Genomic DNA, 20,847 nt, shown 5'->3' on the forward strand with positions numbered 1-20,847 from the left:
CGTGGCATGTGGGTCTTCCTGGACCAGGGCTTGAACCCGTGTACCCTGCATTGGCAGGTGGATTCTTAACCACTGCGCCACCAGGGAAGCCCTTTCACCTAGTTTTTTATTATGCCTGTGAGCCAGATGGAAAATGTCTGAATTTCATTGGGGAAAATTTGAAACTTAAGGATTTTAGTTACTTTGACTTAGCAACCACTAATTTCGGCAATAGCGTACAGTACTCTGAATTTGGAGGGAGCATAATGTGAAAACTACTGATACCTAAAGAAGTGATGGCATAGATGATGAGTGAAACTATTCTGTTGGTATTTGTACTTCTTTTCTGGCTTTTTTTTTTTTTTTGCTGTATGCGGGCCTCTCACTGTTGTGGCCTCTCCCGTTGCGGAGCACAGGCTCCGGATGCGCAGGCTGAGCGGCCATGGCCCACGGGCCCAGCCGCTCTGCGGCATGTGGGATCTTCCCGGACCGGGACACGAACCCGTGTCCCCTGCATCGGCAGGCGGACTCTCAACCACTGCGCCACCAGGGAAGCCCTTTTCTGGCTTTTTTAAAGTTTTCCTTCTCTTCTGGAATTGTGTTCTTCAAAATGTTCTTTCATTTCATTATGGCTGAGGTTTTGAGTTTGTCTTATCCAAGTGTTTTTCCATTTTATTATGTCTGCTTTTGCGTACTTGGTGTCGTATTCTCAGGAGCTTTAATTCCAGTGACGTCAAAAGGGAAGGAATGGGATCTGAATATTTAAGATTAGAAAGGACTTCTGAAGTCTGTTAATCCTACAGTACTCTGAGCATGTATTTCCCTTTTGGGTCACAAAACTTGGAACAGAATTTGGGTATTTGATTTTAGGGTAAGAACCCATTTATTGACTAGTTCAGAAATTGCTTTTTTATGCCTATCAGGCACTGTTCTAGAGATGCAAGGGCAAAAGGCAGTTTTGGTTCCTGCCTTCATAGGGCTGTCATTGAATAAGTCTTTTATTTTGTAAACAAGTATCAAGTTCTAAGCTGGGAATAGGTGAGGCTTTTTGGGGTAGACTCCCATTTTGTCCTCCACGCAAGGCTTGATGATTCTGATAGTTTATGCTGGAAATGCTAGAGAAAGACTCAGACCCCACTGGTGGTGTTTCATCTTTCTGCTTTCTGTATAGTTTGCCACGTTGGCTTTCTGAATTGCCTTCTGACCAGAATCCAGGTCACTGGGGAAGGCTAGGCTGTGCACGGGGGGCACGCCTCCCCTTTGTGGGTGCCATTTCCCAGAGCTGTTGGAATGGTTTTTTCAGTTGTGTCAGCTTTGGAGATCATTTTAGTTTTATCTGTAAAGTTGAAAAGGGTCATAGGTTAGGAAGAACAAAAGAGTAGTTAAAAAACTTGTTCTATCTGGGAGATAAAAGAATACCAGCTTACTCCTAGGGTGTCCTGTGTTTTTGTTTCTTCCCCCATCTCTTTACCACCTCTTCTCCCGTGACTTAAACTGAGGAAAGATTTGCTTTCCCCTCAACATCCCTAATGGTAATACTAGTAACAAAAGGTCTAATAAAGAGCACTGACTCTTCATCACTCCATCTCTGACTTCTTAGTACACAGTACAGATGGGGAGTTGAGTTTATGTAAGCAAAGGTTGACTGTTGCCTTCCGGGAGCCAGTGGGGGCAGGGAGGGAAGTGCATTAAGTGGGAAGTCTTCCAAGGGGTGTTTCCATACCCCTATCATTGTGGTGTCGGGTCTACCTCTTTTTCTGCCTGCATGGCAGTGGCGAGGAGCTACGATTATGGTCCCCCTTTCCTGTTCTCCCATCTCTCTAGAAGGGTACAAGGGTCAAAAGCACAGAAACTTGTGACAGATTCTTTAACTTGAGCACTGCTGCTTGGGCCCAGACAGTACAAGAGCTCCAAAGAGGTGAGTTATTTGCACTTAGTTTTGCCACAGGGGTCTTGCTAGGTACATTGGTTTTGAGAGCCAGAGACTCAGAATATGGCCTCTTGAGCACATTTCAGGCCTTTCTGGGACTAAAACTGCAAACTTGGGAATCTACTTTTTTTGTTAAAGAAGGTGGAGTGTTCAATGGGTAACAAATATCTTGAGTTGCTCTCAAGAGAAGTATCAGATTAGATTCTTTTCCATAACTCCACTGTAGTTTTGAACCAAAGCTTAGTAAAAATGGTTCTGAAGTATGGTTACTTATTTATTGGTTTCTTTTTGGCTGCTTGATAACCAATATTACATCTTTTAAGTTAATTGTAAGTCTTCATTTGCTACTATAAGATGATAAATTCTACCAGGGTAAGTTGTATCTTTCTCATAGGGTGTAACTCAGTCTCCAGGGTCTAGAAGAGGTCTCCAAGGCATCCTCAAGTTTGTGGGAAATGAGTCAATTGAAGGATTTGAGTGGTTGAGATGAATATACTAATGTTTAGAGTTATAAAATACTGAAATATGTTACCAGCTGAGATTTGAGTTTTCTGGTTTGAAAAAAAAAACGGGGGGTTTAAAGCCCACTAAGAGACTCAGTGGGCTTTCTTGAGGTTTGACTATATCTTGAAGAGAATGAAATACTCTTAAGCATCTTAGAAAGGAGGTGCTATTGGCTAGGAAGTTTTTTTTAATCCAGAGGTAATTACATTAAATCATATTAAATCTAGACTATTTTGATAGTTGTTATTAATTTAATAAGCTTATACCTAAGTTTTGTTTACTGTGTAGCCAGAGTTGGAATCCTCACTTTTCAATTCTGGATTATTGGGCTGCATTGCTTTCATGTTTTCTCATATAGGAGTGCCAGTGGTGCTGGGGCTCTGACCTGGCTCCATGGCTTGAGAACCTACTCTTAACATGGAAACTTAGTGACTTCTTGTGAATAGGGCTTTTCACACAACATCTCACAAGTATGTAATGTTGAAGACAGTTCTGTCCTATTTCTATACCCTGAGTCCTACATGGTCTCCTGAGTCCTACATGGTCTCCCCAGTTAAAGCAGCCAAAATCACTTCTGTTCAATGAGGTAAACTCCACAGCTGATTCTCCCGGCAAAAATGAAGTGCAGTTATTATAGTTAGTCACGGCTCTTTGAAATCCCTTCCTGCTTATTGGTGCTGCCTGGTTCCTAATACGGGTTACACCCCTATCCAAAAGGTCCTTGCTAGAGGTGGTTGCTGGCAGAATCATGTCCGAAATGGGAGCAGAGCTCAAAAGGGAGCAATTGAGTACTTACGCTTGGAAGGCTTGATTTTCTCATAGCACCGAAAGATGGCAACGAGGAGAAGCCCTTCTCCAAACTGGAAAATCATATAGAGGAGAGGAAAGAAGAAAAGTGGTCCAATGACTTCAGGGGGGAAGGTCACGTTGAGGATGGTGGAGCAGAGTTGAATATTTTGGCATCCAGTCTCCATACTGACAGTGCGTCTGCACCTGTGTAGGTTAAAAACCCCATATACCCTCAGAGAAGGGATGTGAGGGTGTGTAGCTTCACTTGCTCATCTCCCTTCTCCCAAATACTCTAATAAGTGAAACGGACAGTCCAACACAGGAAGAGGAAAATGAGCCACGTGTGGAGTGCACGGTTTTGAGAAAAGTCGAGTTGGCCCATCTCTTAAATCACCAATCCAGCCTTGTGGGGGATGGTGACTGTTAGGTCACTACTGTTTAGACTCCGGCGTAAACATCTGTCTGCCACGTGGCTGAAAATAGGAAATCTTGAAATGGGGTACCACTCTGTACAGACAGGGTGCCTAGGGTGCCTGATGCGTCCACACCGAGCGCTCAAGCTGACTCTTCCCCTAAAGTAGGAGGTGTGTTTGTGAATTGGATTAGGCTCTAGCAGAGGTCCGCAACTACTTCAGCTCTGAGTGCCGCTCAGCAGAGTTGCCACCCAAGGTGTTGTGTCGAGACTAAAACCTAGACAGAAAGGGAGGAGAAGTGGGAAAGGGATTGCCAGCACTTGTCATGACATGGAGCTACTCCACTGCCATTTGCCACCAGGGAGTTGGGCAGCAGGTGGAATCTAGGCTCTGGAGGGAGCACTTTGCCATGAACTGCTGCCCTTTGGATGATTCGATGCCTTTGGTCTTCGTGTTTTGTTTCTGGATCTGTGTTATTCATTCAGTACCTTCCCTCCCCAGTATTTCTCAGTCCAGAGTTCCTTGTTCAGTTGAGACATTTGAATATATTGCTTGAAAAATGCCTTCCCGAGATCATGGATCTTACCTTTTTCTGAGAGACAAGGATGAGCATGAGACCCGTGGGATAGTGGGACCTAAAATAATACCTACCGTCTGTTGAGGCGGAACAGAGCAGAGAGAATGTAGCCTAGCAGGAAGCCGATGAAAGGCATCAGGGAGGAGGTGGCCAGCAAGTGTGGTGTCATGACAAACAAAATGCTCTTGCCCACGTTGAGGACAGAGAGCACTACGACAGCCACACTGCACAAAAGCAGGAGGATCATCCCTCCCTGTGAATAAGGACAAGGAGGAAATGCAATTAGAAGGATTCTGGGGATGTGGAAGAGCAGAGAGGGCTGGGGAAACACTGGTGGGTATTGGAGGTGGAAAACACTTTAATAAATGTATTTGAAGTGGGAGGGAATGTGAAAGACCTGTATCTTTCATCTTTTTGGATTTCTTATCCGTAGCTAGGAAGCTTCCTGGAGGTCATAGATCTGATTAACACGTTACGGAAGACTCAGCCAAGCACAGCTTCTGATTGACATCTCTGTATGGCAGGTTTTCAGTGAAGTGCTATGGCTTTGAAGGATGAGACTATTCAGTCCTCTGGCAAAGTGGATATAGTAAATGAAAGTTCTCTTTCAAAGTCTCTGAAGCCCATCTTCATATCCCTACAATACTGCCATTGCTGTGGATATTTTGGAGCTCAGTAGAAGTTATTCTTAGAACCTGTCATACTTGTCTTGAATACCTCCATTACGGGTAGGGACTTCATCCATCCATTTTACGATGAATTTAACTTCTGGATATTGCCAATAGTCATTTGAACCAAAGCTGGTTAAAGCAGGTAATGAAGTCAGGTAATGTGGTTTTAGATCCTAAATGATGTATAACTGTAAAGGGATGAGCCTACTTTCTTGAGTGACCTCCAGATTGGATGATAAGGAAGTTCCCAAAAGGAGTTTCAAAATGGCTCAGGCAATAATGGCATCATCAGAAACAGTTCGGGTCCCTGTTGGTGGGAATGTGAATTGATACAGCTGCTGTGGAGAACGGTATGGAGGTTCCTTAAAAAACGAAAAATAGAACTGCCATACGACCCAGCAATCTCACTACTGGGCATATACCCTGAGAAAACCATAATTCAAAAGGACATATGGACACCAATGTTCATTGCAGCACTATTTACAATAGCCAGGACATGGAAACAACCTAAGTGTCCAACGACAGATGAATGGATAAAGAACATGTGGTACATACATACAATGGAATATTACTCAGCCATGAAAAGGAGCGAAATTGGGTCATCTGTAGCGACGTAGATGGACCTAGAGTCTCATACAGAGTAAAGTAAGCCGGAAAGAGGAAAATACCGTATATTAACGCATATATGTGGAATCTAGAAAAATGGTACAGATGAACCTATTTGCAGGGCAGGAATAGAGACGTAGACTAGAGAACTGACATGTGAACATGGGGGGAAGGGGAGGGTGGGACGAATTGGGAGATTAGGATTGACATATATACACTACCATGCGTAAGATAGATAGCTAGCAGGAACATGCTATAAAGCACAGGAAGCTCAGCTCGGTGCTCTGTGATGACCTAGATGGGTGGGATGGCGGGGGTGGGAGGGAGGTCCAAGAGGGAGAGGATATAGGTATACATACATAGCTGACTCACTTCATTGTACAGCAGAAACTAACACAACACTGCAAAGCAATTATACTCCAATAAAAAAAAAAAAAAAGTGCAGGTCCACCCTGCCTCAGGTAAGTGCTGTGAAAGCAACTGTCATCGGGAACAATGGTATGTTTTTTATTTGTTTTAAAATACATTATTTTATAGTTAACATCTTCCATACCATTTAAAATTTTCAATAGGCATATTTATGAAATTAGAATGTTAAGATTTTTCAGCATGTAACAAGGATGCAAGCCTTCAAAGTGTGCTTACATGTCTGCATTTTAGAGGATGACACACTAAACTGATGAAATATATGCATACACCTAAGCCTCTGTCCCTCTCATCTTCTGAGTAAAAGGATATATAGCAAACTTTTCTTGAACTTACTGTGTTGTTTTGTAATGGTTATATGTTTTGGTTCTGTTTCCAGCTCATTCGCACATGTGGCGTTTTATATTTCCTAGTACCATTTTTTAAAATTGCGGTAAAATACATATAACACAAAAGTTGCCATTTTAACCATTTTTGAGTGTATAATTCAGTGGCATTAATTACATTACAGTGTTGTCCTAGCGACATTTTAACATTTACTTATATTGCTCTAATTTCAGCTGTACAGTTCTGCATTTCTGTGTTTTTAAGCCATGTTGCAACTGATAATGATCATATGAAACATCACCTGTACTGATGGTGGTCCTGTCCCAGGAAAGGAAGGAATCTCACCAGTAACAACATGCTTCAGGTTTTATTGAAAGACTGATGAGCTGCTTGGTTTGCCCTTGCATTTTGAATTAATTTCTGCCTTTTGGGTTTGTCGTCTACCTAATGTCCAGTTTTTGCCCCTATCAAAAGAGTGCAATGGATAACATAGGGCGTGCTGGGCTACAGGGATTGTGAATGAATCCAGAAGCCCTCTTTCTCTGTGTGGGTATCACTCGCATCCCCTCACTTTCGTTCTCCCAGTCTTGAGGCCTTTGGAGTGGTTGTGAGCACAGACAATGGTGTGACCCAGGTGACGTGTAAACTGGTGAGTCATGCAACCTCTCTTGAGTGAGGTTGACAGCACAGGACCTGGCATATTAAAACCACTGACTAAATTGTAGCTCCTATTACTACTCATAGGGAAAGGAGAGGAATTTAACATCCCAAAGTTTTTTGTCACTCTCAGTCCTGCTATTTGCGGCGATCTCATGTCCATGACCTCCTGCTGAGAAAAGAGGCCATAGGTGGGTGCTTCTTCATAGGTAACCATGTTTTCTACCACCTTTACTGTCCTGTCATTGCTGATTGAAGCTGTGATGAGTGTCCATTCATGGGTAGCCGACTTAGCTTGCCAGTGATCCAGGAGATAACCTGGCCCAACTCTTCTCGCATCAGTGACCTAGGCAGGTTGGTGAATGACCTAACTAGTGAGAGCCTTCCTCTTGTTTAGGGAATTTGAAGAGTTACAGAGAGGGAAGCAAGAGCAGAGGCAAGTGTTAAAATTTTGACACAGAGGCCTGGGAGCGGCAGAAGCCGCGAGTTGGCAGAAGCTGTGAGATGTAGGAGAGTCAGGTCAGTTCCATCAGTAGCAGCAGGTATGGGAAAAGCACAGGTAGAGTGGTTGAGTCAGTGTCAGAGAGGGATCCTTATTGAAGAGTGATGGATGGCTTATGGTAAGAGTGGCTCTTAGACCATGTCATGCTCAGGTTCACCAACTTTCTAACCACGTAGGCTTGAATAAACCCTTGCATGGGTAAGTTAAAGTATTACTTGAATTGCCTTTCCAAATGGGGCTTCCCTGAAATTGTATCTTGGCGTGTTTAAATGTGACCTCCTCCTAGGGAATGCAACTGGTTGAGCAGTTTGAGTAGATAACCTAACCTTCTGCCAGAGCCAGTCACCGGAAGTTGGATAATTTTGATTTGAAAGTCTCTAGGAGTGTTAGGTGTGCAAAGAGGCTGGGACAATTGTTTGCTCATTTTCCAGCTTGTAACTCACTACATTATGAAACGGGGAGATTAAGGATGAGCATAGTCCTCAAAGAAATGTAACACAAGGAAACTTCAGCGTTTGCATCTTGACCACTTGTTTTTCTCTGCATCCTCACAGGAGTGATTCCTGTTTGGGAGTAATTGATAAACGGAGCTGTTGCCCTTCTGCTTGTCTAACCTTGGAGGTTTGGCCAGCAGCAAAGTGTCCCAAGATACACCTGCATTTTATGTGATTCTTTGTTACTGGCCTCTGTCTTTCCAGCCCAAGTATATGTCAGCCCTTTTAATGTTCTCTGGGGTCATTTTGACTCCATTTTTTTGCTGTGGAATTGAGTCATGGATGTGTAACACAAGAGGAACAGGAGTAGAATGAGAATAAGGCAGGAGACTGAACTTCATCTTGAAGGGCTTTCTCACTTTAAGATCTGAGATTCTTTTTGCATCCTCAGAAGAACACTTTTTTTTTTAAATTGAAGTGTAGTTGATTTACAATGTTGTGTTAATTTCTGCCATACAGTAAAGTGACTCAGTTATACATGTATATATTTCGTATTCTTTTCCATTATGGTTTATCGTGGGATATTGAATATAGTTCCCTGTGCTATACAGTAGGACCTTGTTGTCCATCCATTCTATATATAATAGTTTGCGTCTGCTAACCCCAAACTTCCACTCCATCCCTTCCCTACCCACTGCCCCCAGCAACCACAAGTCTTTTCTTTACATCTCTGAGTCTGTTTCATAGATAAGTTCATTTATGTCATATTTTAGATATCACATATAAGTGATATCACATGGTATTTGTCTTTCTCTTTCTGACTTACTTCACTTAGTAGGATAATCTCTAGGTCCATCCATGTTGTGCAGATGTCATTTCATTCTTTTTTATGGCTAAGTAATATTCCATCATATATATGTACCACATATTTGTATTTGTCTTTCTCAGAAGAACACTTTATTCTGAAATAAGGAGACGTGTTCTTATATCAGTTGCACTTGGGGTTCTAGTCTTTGGTTTCACCTATAAAGTGGAGGGGGGCAGAGCTGCTTTAAGTGATATCAGGAGTCACTTCACATTTTTATGTTCTGTGATTTTTTTTTCTTTATTCCTATATCCCACAAACTATCTTGAGTAAGTGAAATGATAGACACATGTTTCTGGTTTTTTGTTTGTTTTTCTGCTAATGTGTGGGAGAGACAGGACTTGCCCTTTATTCCTTTGTTTATTCTCAGGTATTAGCTGTGAGTGTTGAGAATTCAGTGTTGAGACACAGCCTTAGGATGTTGCTTCTTGCAGGTGGGTGGGGAATAAAAATGGAGTGGGTATTTATAATACAGTATGATACATGCTGCAATAGTGTTGGGTGATATGGGAGCAAGTAGGACAAGCATCCTGCCCAGGCTTGTGGGTTAAGGAAAACTTCCTAGAGGAGGTGCTAATTGTGTTGCAACTTGAAGGGTGAGTAGGAATGAGTCCAGTGGGGCATGTGCAAAGAAGAGAGCTGACACTGGAGAGGTTGGTTGAGACCAAATCAAGAAAGAGCTGAGGAGCCACATGACTCCTGGGGGAGTTTAAGGAACCAGTGAAGGCCTTTAAGCAGTGAAGTGACATGATAGTTTCTTTCCAGACTCAGGTTAAAACTGGGTCAGGGAGCCAGGTTAGAAGGCTGAGTTGTCTAGTGAGAGAGGAGAGTGCCTGAATGAAGACAGTAGACACAGGGATGGAGAGACATGGGTTCAAGCAAAAGAAGGCAGAATTGACGATCACTGATTCATGTGAGTGGGGAGGGAGAGGATGTGGAGAATGACTGTTCGGTTTCCGGCTCAGGCAGTGGGGCACGTTGAATGCCATTCATTGAGATAATCACACAGTGGGAGGAGGGGAAGAGCAGGCTTAAGGAGGTGGTTTAAATTTAAGACATACTGAATTTTAAATGCCTGAGACATATTCAGGTAGAAAGATTTGGCAGTTAATAAATGGATTCAGGAGTCAGGAGAGAGCTGAGAACTGAAGATACTGTTCTGATAGTCATCAGCTTGTAGATGGCTGTTGAGATGGACCAGATCTCGTGGTGGGGAGGTCCTGGGCTTAGGAAAGAAAAGCAGAAAGCTTGGGCTGAATGCAGAGAAGTAACTTTTACCAGAGGAACTCACAAGGGAGTCTGAAAAGAAGTGCCAGAGATGTGGTAGGAAAGCAGGTGCGGCTGTCACTGAAGCTGAGGAAGAAGATATTTGAGAAGGAGGCAGTGGTCAACCATACCAACAGCTGCTAAAAGAAGAGTTGAGACATGTCCATTGGACTTGGTGAAGAAAGTGGAGCAGGTGGTCATCAAGGTGCTGAGTGGATGGGAGGCCAAGAAGTAGAGACTGTTGAGGCCTGGCCACTGGAGAACAGTCCTGGGGGCCAGTGTGGTGAGAGTGGAAGGTGGGTGGGGGCAACGGGTGACTCCCAGGAGCACGGCTCAGAAGGGGAGGAAAGAGAGGTGTTGGCTGGAGCGGGAAGTAGAGTCCCGTGACTCTACTTCGTAAAAAAAAGGAGAGAGGTGAACCAGTATCAACGTTGACTGTGAAGAACTAATATGGAGACATTCTAGAAATGAGAGCGAGGCGGAGGAGGCTATGGGAGTAGAGGACATGATCAATAAAAGGAGATTTCTGAGAAGTAAGGGTGGAGAGAACGGAAGATGCCAATCAGAGCAGAGTGGGGTGATGAGCTATTTGGCAGGAGGAGGAATGACTTCACATATTCAACAGGTGGGGAGGGGGACTGTGGCCATGGTATTAGGACTACACCCGGACAAGGGCAAAAACTACTCTTGACAATGGTGGTGTGAAAATCAAAAGACCCTGGAAACCTGACCAAACCTCTTTGTTTCAGGCCCAAAGCTGCTGGAAGCCTTGGGCCTCCAAGTAGTATGCCCTGTAGCCCGGCCCAAAGGCATAGATCCAGGGGTGGGGACCAAAACAGGCCTTCAGGAGGCGAGTTTTTCCTGAGGACCGGGATGGAGCCTGGGATCCCGGGCTGAGCAGTGAGCCAGAGGAGAGACTGATGGGAACTGAGCTCCAAGGTCACAAGAGTTGGTAGAGGAACCACTCACTCTACAAGTCTGATTTTTCCAAAGGCAGGGCAGTGGCGTGTTGCCCTCATAGCACACCCCTACACCTGCTGGGGCCATCTCACTCCACTTTCCTCCTATCCCACTCCTAAAGTGCTACAAGTGTGCCTACCACCTCTGCCCCTGGCCTCCTCCCCTCTGGCTTCTCATCCAGTCAGCCATGTTTGCCCGTGGTCTCCCTTGGAACTCCTCTCTTCAGGCATCTCCCTAGGCTTACCCAAATCCAACCCTTTCTTCATGGTCTGGCTGAAGCCCTGCCCCCTCCTTCCATCCTCTAGGGAAGCCTTTCTTGACCACCTGGCCCTCACCAACCTCACCTCCTTACATTCTGCCAATACCTGATTGTACATTGTATTGGATCTTGTTTCTCATCTATTACTGACTTTCTACAAACAAACTTCGAGGACAGTGACTCCTCAGAGAGTGTAGCATAAAACTTAGCGGCTACTAGGTACATGATAAAAGTTTGACTTTATTATTAAAATAATGATTATACCTTATAGTTGTGTGTGGTGTTTTACTGTTTTTCTCCTAACTCTTCAAAAACATTCTCATGTACATTACAATCCCATGAAGTAGGTTGTACCAATAGCAGCAGACTTTTTTTGTTTTTTTTAAACAAGGAAGGAAATGGACACAGAAAAAGCCCAAATGACTTGCCTCAAGCCATTCACTGCGATGATGGTGGTGTTCTCGCTCCCTGCCCAGGCCCCCAGGTTCTTACCTTGGTGACATAACGTACGTATTGTGGCCGTTTGGATTTGAGGATGATGCCTATGGTGCAAGGAATGAGAATCAGGATCAGTGATATCATGATGCCGCCATAGGGCACCTTGTCCTTCAGGGTCCCATCATAGATGCCCCTGGAGTAAATGTACAGGAGGAGGGGCATCATGCCCAGGGCAAAGAAGGTAGAGCAGGTGGTCATCACGATGCTGGGTGGGAGACATAGGAAGAGTGAAGAGAGAGAGAGCCCGTTAATACAGGCATAACCTCATTTTATTGCGTTTCGCAGCTGTTTTTTTTTTTTTTTTTTTTTTTTTTTTTTTTTTTTTTTACAAAGTAAGGGTTTTTGGCAACCCTGCATCAAGCAAGTCTATCGGTGCTATTTTTCCAACAGCATTTGCTCACTTCATGTCTCTGTCACATTTTAGTAAGTCTCGCAATATTTCAAGCTTTTTCATTATATTTGTTATGGTGATTTTTGATGTTACTATTGTAATTGTTTTGGGGCACTGTGAATCACGCCAATGTAGGACGGCGAACTTAAAGGATATAAATGTTGCGTGTGTTCTGGCTGCTCCACTGACTGGCTGTTCCCCCTTCTCTCTCTCTCCTGGGACCTCCCTATTCCCTGAGACACAACAATATTGAAATTAGACCAGTTACTAACCCTACAATGGTCTCTAAGTGTTCAAGTGAAAGGAAGAGTCACATGTCTCTCATGTTTTTAAATTAAAAGCTAGAAATGATTACACTTAGTGAGGAAGGCCTGTGGAAAGCCCAGATAGACTGAAAGCTAGGCCTCTTTCCCCAAACATTTAGCCAAGTTGTAAATGCAAAGGAAAAGTTCTTGAAGGAAATTAAAAGTGCTACCCTAGTGAACACTCGAATGATAAGAAAGCAAAAAAGCCTTAGTGCTGTTATGGAGAAAGTTTGAGTGGTCTGTAGAGAAGATCAAACCAGCCATGACATACACTTAAGCCAAAGACTGATCCAGAGCAAAGCTCGAACTCTCTTCAAATCTAGGAAGGCTGAGAGAGGTGAGGAACCTGCAGAATAAAAGTTTGAAGCTAGCAGAGGTCGGTTCATGAGGTTTAAGGAAAGACATCATCTCCACAACATGAAAGTGCAAGGTGAAGCAGCAAGTGCTGATGTAGAAGCTGCAAGTTATCCAGAAGATCTAGCTAAGATCATCAATGAAGGTGGCTCCACTAAACAACAGATTTTCAGTGTAGATGAAACAGTGTTCTACTGGAAGAAGATGCCATCTAGGACTTTCATAGCTAGAGAGGAGAAGTCGATGCCTGGCTTCAAAGGACAGGCTGATTCTCTTGTTAGGGGCTAACGCAACTGGTGACTTTAAGTTGAAGCCAATGCTTATTCCAAAAATCCTAGGGCCCTTAAGAATTATGCTAAATCTACTCTGTGCTCTATAAATGGAGCAATAAATCCTGGATGACAGCACATCTGTTTACAACTTGGTTTACTGACTACTTCAAGTTCACTGTTGAGACCTACCGCCCAGAAGAAAGATTCCTTTCAAAATGTTACTGCTTATTGACAATGCACCTGGTCAGTCAAGACGTACAAAGAGATTCATGTTGTTTCATGCCTGCTAATACAAAATCCATTCTGCAGCCCATGGATCAAGGAGTAATTTTGGCTTTCAAGTCTTACCATTTAAGAAATACATTTTGTAAGGCTATAGCTGCCATAGATAGTGATTCCTCTGATGGATCTGTGCAAAGTTAGTTGAAAATCTTCTGGAAAGGATTGACTATTCTAGATGCCATTAAGAACATTTGTGATTTGTGGAAAGAGGTCAGAATATCAACATTAACAGGAGTGTAAAAGAAGTTGATTTCAACTCTCAGGGATGACTTTGAGCAGTTCAGTGGAGGAAGTAACTGCAGATGTGGCGAAAATAGCGAGAGAGCTAGAAGTGGCGCCTGAAGATGGGACTGAATTGCTGCCATCTCCTGATAAAACTTGAATGGATGAGGAGTGCTTCTTACGGATGAGCAAAGAAAGTGGTTTCTTGAGGAGGAATCTACTCCTGGTGAAGATGCTGTGAAGATTGTGGAAATGACAACAAAGCATTTAGAATATTACATAAACTTAGTTGATAAAGTGATGGCAGGGTTTGAAAGGATTGACTTCAATTTTGAAAGAAGTCCTACTCTGGGTAAAATGCTATCAAACGGCAAAATCATTCGTGAAGGGAAGATTCAGTCTTGTTGTCTTATTTTCAGAAATGGCCACGGCCACCCCAGCCTTCAGCATCCACGACCCTTATCAGTCAGCAGCCATCAGCATGGAGGCAAAACCCTCTACCAGCAAAAACTACAACTTGCTGAAGGCTCAGATGATGGTTAGCATTTTTTAGCAATAAAGTATTTTTAAATTAAAGTATGTAAATTTTTTTAGACACAATGCTATTGCACACTCAGTAGACCACAGTATAGTTTAAACATAACTTTTATATGCCCTGGGAAACCAAAAAATCCATGTGATTCACTTTATTGTAATATTCTGCTTTATTGCAGTGGTCTGGAATTGAACCTGCAGTGTCTCCAAGGTATGCCTGTACAGACTATTTTGTGGAGTGCCTGCTTTGTGCCAGGTATTGTGCTAAGAACCTTACATACATTGCTTTATTTCCTTTTCCCAGTAGCTTAGGAGGTAAGCATACTATCTCCTTTTTGCTAATGAGGAAGCTGGGGACTTGAAGAGTTGTGACTTGCCCAGCATCACACAGATAGGAAGGCTGAGGCAGGAGTTGAACCCAGGTCTGTCCAACTGCTTCAGTCCCTGTGTGCTTCACTGTGGAAGGAGCCATTCTGATCTCCTCTGTAGTAGAACCCTTTTTGCTCTCTATACTTGACATAGCACAGCCCATTTTGAACAAAGCTGTGTGATCCCATCACTCTGGCTATAGCCCATTGGAACATAGAATAACACCTGACCTACTAAGTTGCTAAGTGCCTGCCTTAGAGCCTAGGAGATGGCTGGACATAGTGATTCTGTCTAACTAAGATAACAAGAATTAAGTACATCAAGAGCATTTTCTCACTTGGGGAGTTTGAATGTGTTCACAGTGATAGAGCACTTGGTTTTGGAGAGGCATGGGAGGCATGGTCAGGCAAAAACCAAAAAACATGCAAAGAAAAAGCAGTAAACAGAGGCCATGATTAGGAGGACTGTAAAAAATAGCAGCAAAGCAGTAAAAACAGAATAATGGAAGGACCACAGTGGTGGAGCTGTAGAGAAGACAGCAATAGTTACCCATTGTTGAGTAAGTGACAAGATAATCTGGTCATCAGACCTGTTTTTTATCTTGAATAATATTCTAGTCCCCAACACCAATATTCTCATGTTCTTTACTTTCTGGTTTATCCTTAACATTATTTAAGATAAATTGAGTGTGATTCTCAGATCCTGAAAAATAGTATATCCTCCCAGCTCTAATCTGTATCCTAACTGTCCTAAATGTCCTATTACCATCTCCATTTGGAATCTCATACATGTTAATCCCAGGACCCTGTGTAGGAAGAGGCCCTCCAGAAAGACTAAGTGAGAGAAGAAGCTGCTAGGGAAACTTCGTGGATCTGTAGACACTCACCTTACAATATATGCTCTGGCTTCCATTCTAGTGGGAAGGTTGGGGATGAGGGCTTGACAAGACCGCAGGAAAACCACACTAAGTGTCTGTCCCTCCTCCCTATAGCCCTATTCACTATCTACACCTCTTCATTGTTTCCATAGAGGTCAAATATGGCTTAAATGAATATCAACTCCATCCTAGTCCAAAGGGTCCAGAGTATAGCCATCAAGAACACAGAGTTATCATATGTCCCAGTGACTCTACTCCTAGGTATATACCCACTAGAATTGACAGCATATGTTTACACAAATACTTGTATACAAACATTCATAGCAGCATTATTTATAATAGCTAAAAAATGGAACACAAAATATCAACGGATAAGCAAAATATGGTGTATTCATGTAATTGAATATTCTTCAGCCATAAAAAGCAATGAAGTACTGCTATATACTATCACAAAGATGAACCTTGAAAACATTATGGTAAGTGAAAGAATCAGAAACATAAAAGGCTAGATATTATATGATTCCATTTACCTGAAATCTATAGAGAACAGAAAGTAGATTAGTGGTTGCCGGGGGCTGGAGTGAGAGAGGAATGGGAGTGACTGACTGCTAATGGGTATAGGGTTTCATTTGGGGATGATTAAAATGTTCTGGAATTAGATACTGGTGGTAGTTGTACAACCTTGTGAATATACTAGAAACTACTGACTTATATACTTTAAAAATGTGAATTTTATGGTATATAAATTATATCTCAAAAAATAATTTTAAAAATCTAAGGAGCAGCTAAATTAATTCTTAGAGGAAAATTTATAGCCTGAAATGTTTATATAGGAAAAGAAAGATTAAAAATTAATGAACTAAGCATTTCACTCAAGAATTGAAAAGAAAAACAAAGTAAACCTAATGAAAGCAGGACAAAGAAAATATTAAAGACAAGAGAGTAAACTTTAAAAATTGTATAAATTAACTGAGAATCAATTAAACCAAGAGCAAGTTCTTTGCAAAGTCTAATAAAATAGACACTGCTGGAGAGACTAACCAAGAAAAAGGAAAGAGGGCACAAATTGATGTTATTATGAATGCAAAAGGAAACATAATTTCAGATACAATAAAGATTTTAGAGAGTCATAGAAGAAATCAAAGACAGTCTTATACTTTCATTTTTCTATTCAGATTGAATGGACAATTTCCTGGGAAATATAATCTACAAAAACTAACTCAAAATGAAGCTGAAAACCTGAATCAACTTAGAATCACTAAAGATATTTAATCAGTAGTTTGAAACCTGTCATCCAAACCTCACATGATGTACATATGGTTTTACAGTAGAGTTCTACTAAACATTCAAAGTACAGATAGCCTCAGTATTATATAGAGAGCAAAAAAAGTGGAAACATGCCCCAAATTATTATACATGAATAATAAAATTTTACAACCAAAGGTAGAAAATCACATTATGAGAAAGGAAAATTAGGGTCCAGTCTCATTTATAAACCCAGAAGCAAAAGTCATAAATAAAATGTTACCAAAAGAATCTAGCCATGCCTTTAAAAAATAATACAATGAACAAAATTGTTTTATCCCAGCAATATAAAAATGGTTTAACATTAGACAATTTACTGATATATATCACTGTATTATCAGATTAAAGAAAAAATGGTATCATAGATGCAGAAGAGTGCCATTCAACAAAATTCAATGTTCATGCATGATAAAAATTAGCACAGTAGCAACAGAATGGAAATTCCTTAACCTGAAAAGGGATATCTGTCAAAAATCTACAGGAAATAGTAAACCTAATGGTGAAAAATTAGAGGAATAAAGCAAGGATACCTGTTCCCATCACATCACCTATTGTAAATTATACTATATAGGTCTTTTCTAGCACAGCAAAACAAGAAGTAGAAAAAACATATGGATGGGAAAGGAAGAAACTAAACTTGCATTATATGCCAATGATAGGACTGTCCACAGAGGAAATCCAAGTGAATTTCCATTATAACTAGTAAATAAGGGAATCCATGAAATTTTGATTACATTAGCAATAAAAAAAAATCGAGGACTTGGATTAGATAGAGGGAAGAATTTCCTCACAGCGAGGTGGTCAAACAAGGATATGTTCCCATGGGAGACTGTACAAGCCAAGCTCTCTCTCCATCGACCACCTCAGTAAGGGTCAAATCATATGGTTGGAGAGTCCAGAGCTTCTCAGATGGCAGGTCCAGGGAGCCCCCAATGATCACTGTCATTTTTTCATCTAATAATCAACCCCAGCATCGCTTGGCATCACCAGGAGGAGGCTTCTGTACCTGACTACTTTCCTTAGTAAAGTTCAGCCAGGGACAGGATACTGACAGGCACCAGCAAATGGACTGAATTTACTGCCCTGCCTGGCACGGAAGAGTGGATCGAACCAGAAGAGACCAGCTTGAGACGGAGGCTTAGATAAAAGCAAGAGCTTTTATGCTGGTGAGTTTTCTTTAGCCAGCAGGGGCTGCTGTTGCAGCTGGAGCAGGCCTGATGTGGCCTCACCCTGGGAGGCATTCCAGACAAGAGTCCCACCTGTTTGGAAGGACGGGTGTTCAACCAGCCCCTGCAGGAGGGAGCCCTCGCTGATTTCTGCTGTGATGAGCTGGGTGGGGATGCTGCTGTTTCCCTCCTACCACTTTGGCCGAGGTGAGGCCCATCATGACTTGGGATCCCGACCTGGTCCTAGGAAACTCTAGGACCTACCTGGCTGTGTCTGCATTGAAGTGTTCCTGCGTCTGATGGGTGGATGGGGGAAGTTCAGAGAAGACAGCCCAGACAGCTGGGGGGAATCTTTGGAAGTTCCTTCCTGCTCTGCAGGAATTGGAGGTGCTCTTTGGTTCCGAGCCACCTTGATCTCCCTGGAGATCTTTGAAACTAATCTGCACTCCCTTTCATATCTCTGGCCTCAAAGCAGACAACTTGCCCCGCCTGGCAGACAGGTAAAAGTTCTCCAGAGGTCCCTTTGCTTTAAGTCAGTACAGTACTCCTTCAAGACAATCCTTGTGCCCCACTCGAGACAACTCTGGGAGTAAGGGGGTTCTCCAGGGTGCCCCTAGACCAACTGGGCCCCTTTGGCTTGGTGCTTAAACCAAGATGTACCCCAGGTCCTGTCCCCAGCCCAGCATGAGCTCTTGACAATCAATGCCTGCCACCCTCTGCCCTAGCACCCACCCAGCCCCCACTCACTCACGCTTCCGTCTTTAGCCCCCCTCTTCGCCTTGATTGTGATCTCCCATGCAGCCGCTGTCCCCAGATTGCTCCTTCTTCACCCCCCGTCCTACCTGAGGTTCATGTCCCCTTTCATGGCCAGAGTGAAGATGTTGGACAGGGTCCCCCCCGGCGAGCAGCCGCAGATCAGGATGGCCAGTGCCTCGATGTTGTTCAGCTGGAAGACCTTGCCCAATGCAAAGGCAGTGAGGGGCATGATGCCGTACTGCGCCACCAGGGCGATGGCCAGCCCCTTAGGCTTCCAGAAGTGCACCTTGATCTTGCTGAACTCCATGGTGCAGCCCAGTGAGAGCATGATGGTTAACAGTATGATCACCAGGATGACACTCAGCGCCCAGTCGGTGGGCCGTTTGCCGAAGTTCTGCGGCAGGGAGAAGTTGAACTGGGCAGACTCATTGAGGGCCTCCATCCTCCTGGACGGCAGCGGTGGAAAAAAGGCTGAAGACCCAGCACGCCCCTTGCTCGCCTGCTGACTCACTGCCCTGCCCAGTCCTTGCTGGGTGCCTTCCTCAATCACCTCCCAGGGCAGGGAGCTTCAGGACAAAATGTAGATCTGAGCAAATAGAAGGATTATGCAACTGGCTGTGCTTTCTCTGGCTTTGGCCCCAAAGGAGAGAAAGCCCAGAGCCTTATCTGCAGGGCTGTTCCGACCTCTCCTGAGCTCCTCAGCCTCTGCTGTCTTCCTGGGTGTCACTCACACCCCTCCCTCATCTCTTGGCTGCTTCTGGGACAAGAGGGCTTATATCACCTCTCCCCATCCCCCCACTGAGCACGCCCACAGGCATTCTGTTTCTTGGGACCAATCCAGGTCCAGCCCCTCTCGTTCTCTGCTCAGCCCCTGAGGCCTCAGTTTCTCATTCAGGGGAAGGTGTCTCCCCATGCCCAGGCGGTCACCCGCATCTGCTCCCAAACCCCAGGGAGTGACAAGAGTTGAGTTTTACCTTTCCTTCCTGGAAAGGGGGTGTGTGGGACAGGGTAGGGGCAGGTGAGTTGCTGGCTTCCAGGAGAAGATGTGTCCATGACCCTTGTCCTGGAAGAGGAGAGGTGCCTGTGTCCTTCTCACTTGTGCTGGCAAAACTTGGTCCTATCCCCAAACCTGATGGCATGGATCCTGGGGAAGGAACACGCTCCCACACACACCTAACTCCAGGGAAGAGCCTGCTGCGCTGGCTGAGGGGCTCTCAGGAAGACTGGGGGCACGTTCCCCAAAGGGCAGCTCTGAAGGAGCCCTGGCTGGGGAGATTTATTTCTGCCCAGGCTCTTTGGCCAGCAGCCCGAGGAGCCCCATTGCTTGGGAAACTTGCCGAGAAGGAAGCAGGAATGCACAGCCTTTTCTTTCCGATGTCCTGACTGCTCTACTTTGGCTCTGCGCCTGTCTGGGAGCCAGGCTCTGGCTGAGCGGGTGACAGTGGACAGAGGCAGGCACGCCTGGTGTGTGTGGCGTCCCAGGCCTCCCTCCTCCCACCCCAGCCTAGGGATAAGCACCTTCAGAGGAAGGGCAGGGAGCAGCCTTCAGAAGAATTGCGTCCAGGCGGGGCTGGAACCCAAGAGGCCTGAGTGGGGTCTCATAGTTTCATATTTGCTGAAATATGAGATTAGGCTTTTTGTGTGGGACTACAGAGGACAGGATGGGGACCTGGGTGCGAACCACTCTGTGGGGGTGGGGAGTGGCTTGGTATGAGGAAACACCCAAAAATAAGAGTTCTCCAACAATGGCCCCAGGGCCTTTAGAATCCTGCATAGATAAGGGCTGGGATAGTATCCTCGCATTTGGCCCTTAGAATCCTGCATAGATAAGGGCTGGGATAGGATCCACGCATTGCACAGCGTGGCTCAAGAAGGCTGCTCTCTGGGGTACTGCAGGTCACAGGGCTACATCCTGTGGCCCTCAATGACAAGAACTTGAAGCTCCTTTCCCTCTGAGAGTTCTGATATTAATGATTTCCTGGTGCTTGAATTGATCTGGTCTCAAGGGGAGGGCAGGCCAAGTGGGGTTTACTAGATGCCGATGGGGGTGTGTGGAGCTTGGACTGAGTATGCCTGGAGGGTCAGGGGCAGGCCCAAAAAGGCTGGTCAGAAGAGGCCCCCTAACAGAGTTACTAAGGGAGAATTATTATGTTTTTTAAAATTTATTTATTTATTTTTGGCTGCGTTGGGTCTTCGTTGCTGCGCGCAGGCTTTCTATAGTTGCGGCGAGAGGGGGCTACTCTTCGTTGCGGTGCACGGGCTTCTCATTGTGGTGGCTTCTCTTGTTGCAGAGCATGGGCTCTATCTAGGTGTGCAGGCTTCAGTAGTTGTAGCTCACGGGCTCTAGAGCG

The 20,847-nt window shown here is 44.2% G+C and overlaps 1 protein-coding gene across 1 annotated transcript; it reads right to left on the reverse strand.

The window, feature by feature from the left end:
- Positions 1 to 1,208: 1,208 nt before the first annotated feature.
- Positions 1,209 to 18,938, reverse strand: SLC10A1 (solute carrier family 10 member 1; the record flags this gene model as incomplete). The annotated part of the gene is made up of 5 exons (XM_079701070.1): positions 1,209 to 1,315; positions 3,210 to 3,406; positions 4,267 to 4,445; positions 11,658 to 11,868; positions 18,583 to 18,938. The coding sequence occupies 5 exons, from the start codon at positions 18,936 to 18,938 to the stop codon at positions 1,209 to 1,211; spliced, it is 1,050 nt and encodes a 349-aa protein (XP_079557196.1).
- Between the last annotated feature and the right edge of the window lie 1,909 nt (positions 18,939 to 20,847).

The sequence above is a fragment of the Hyperoodon ampullatus genome (assembly GCF_949752795.1).
Source record: "Hyperoodon ampullatus genome assembly, chromosome: 3".
In the NCBI taxonomy this organism is placed as follows: Eukaryota; Metazoa; Chordata; class Mammalia; order Artiodactyla; family Ziphiidae; genus Hyperoodon; species Hyperoodon ampullatus.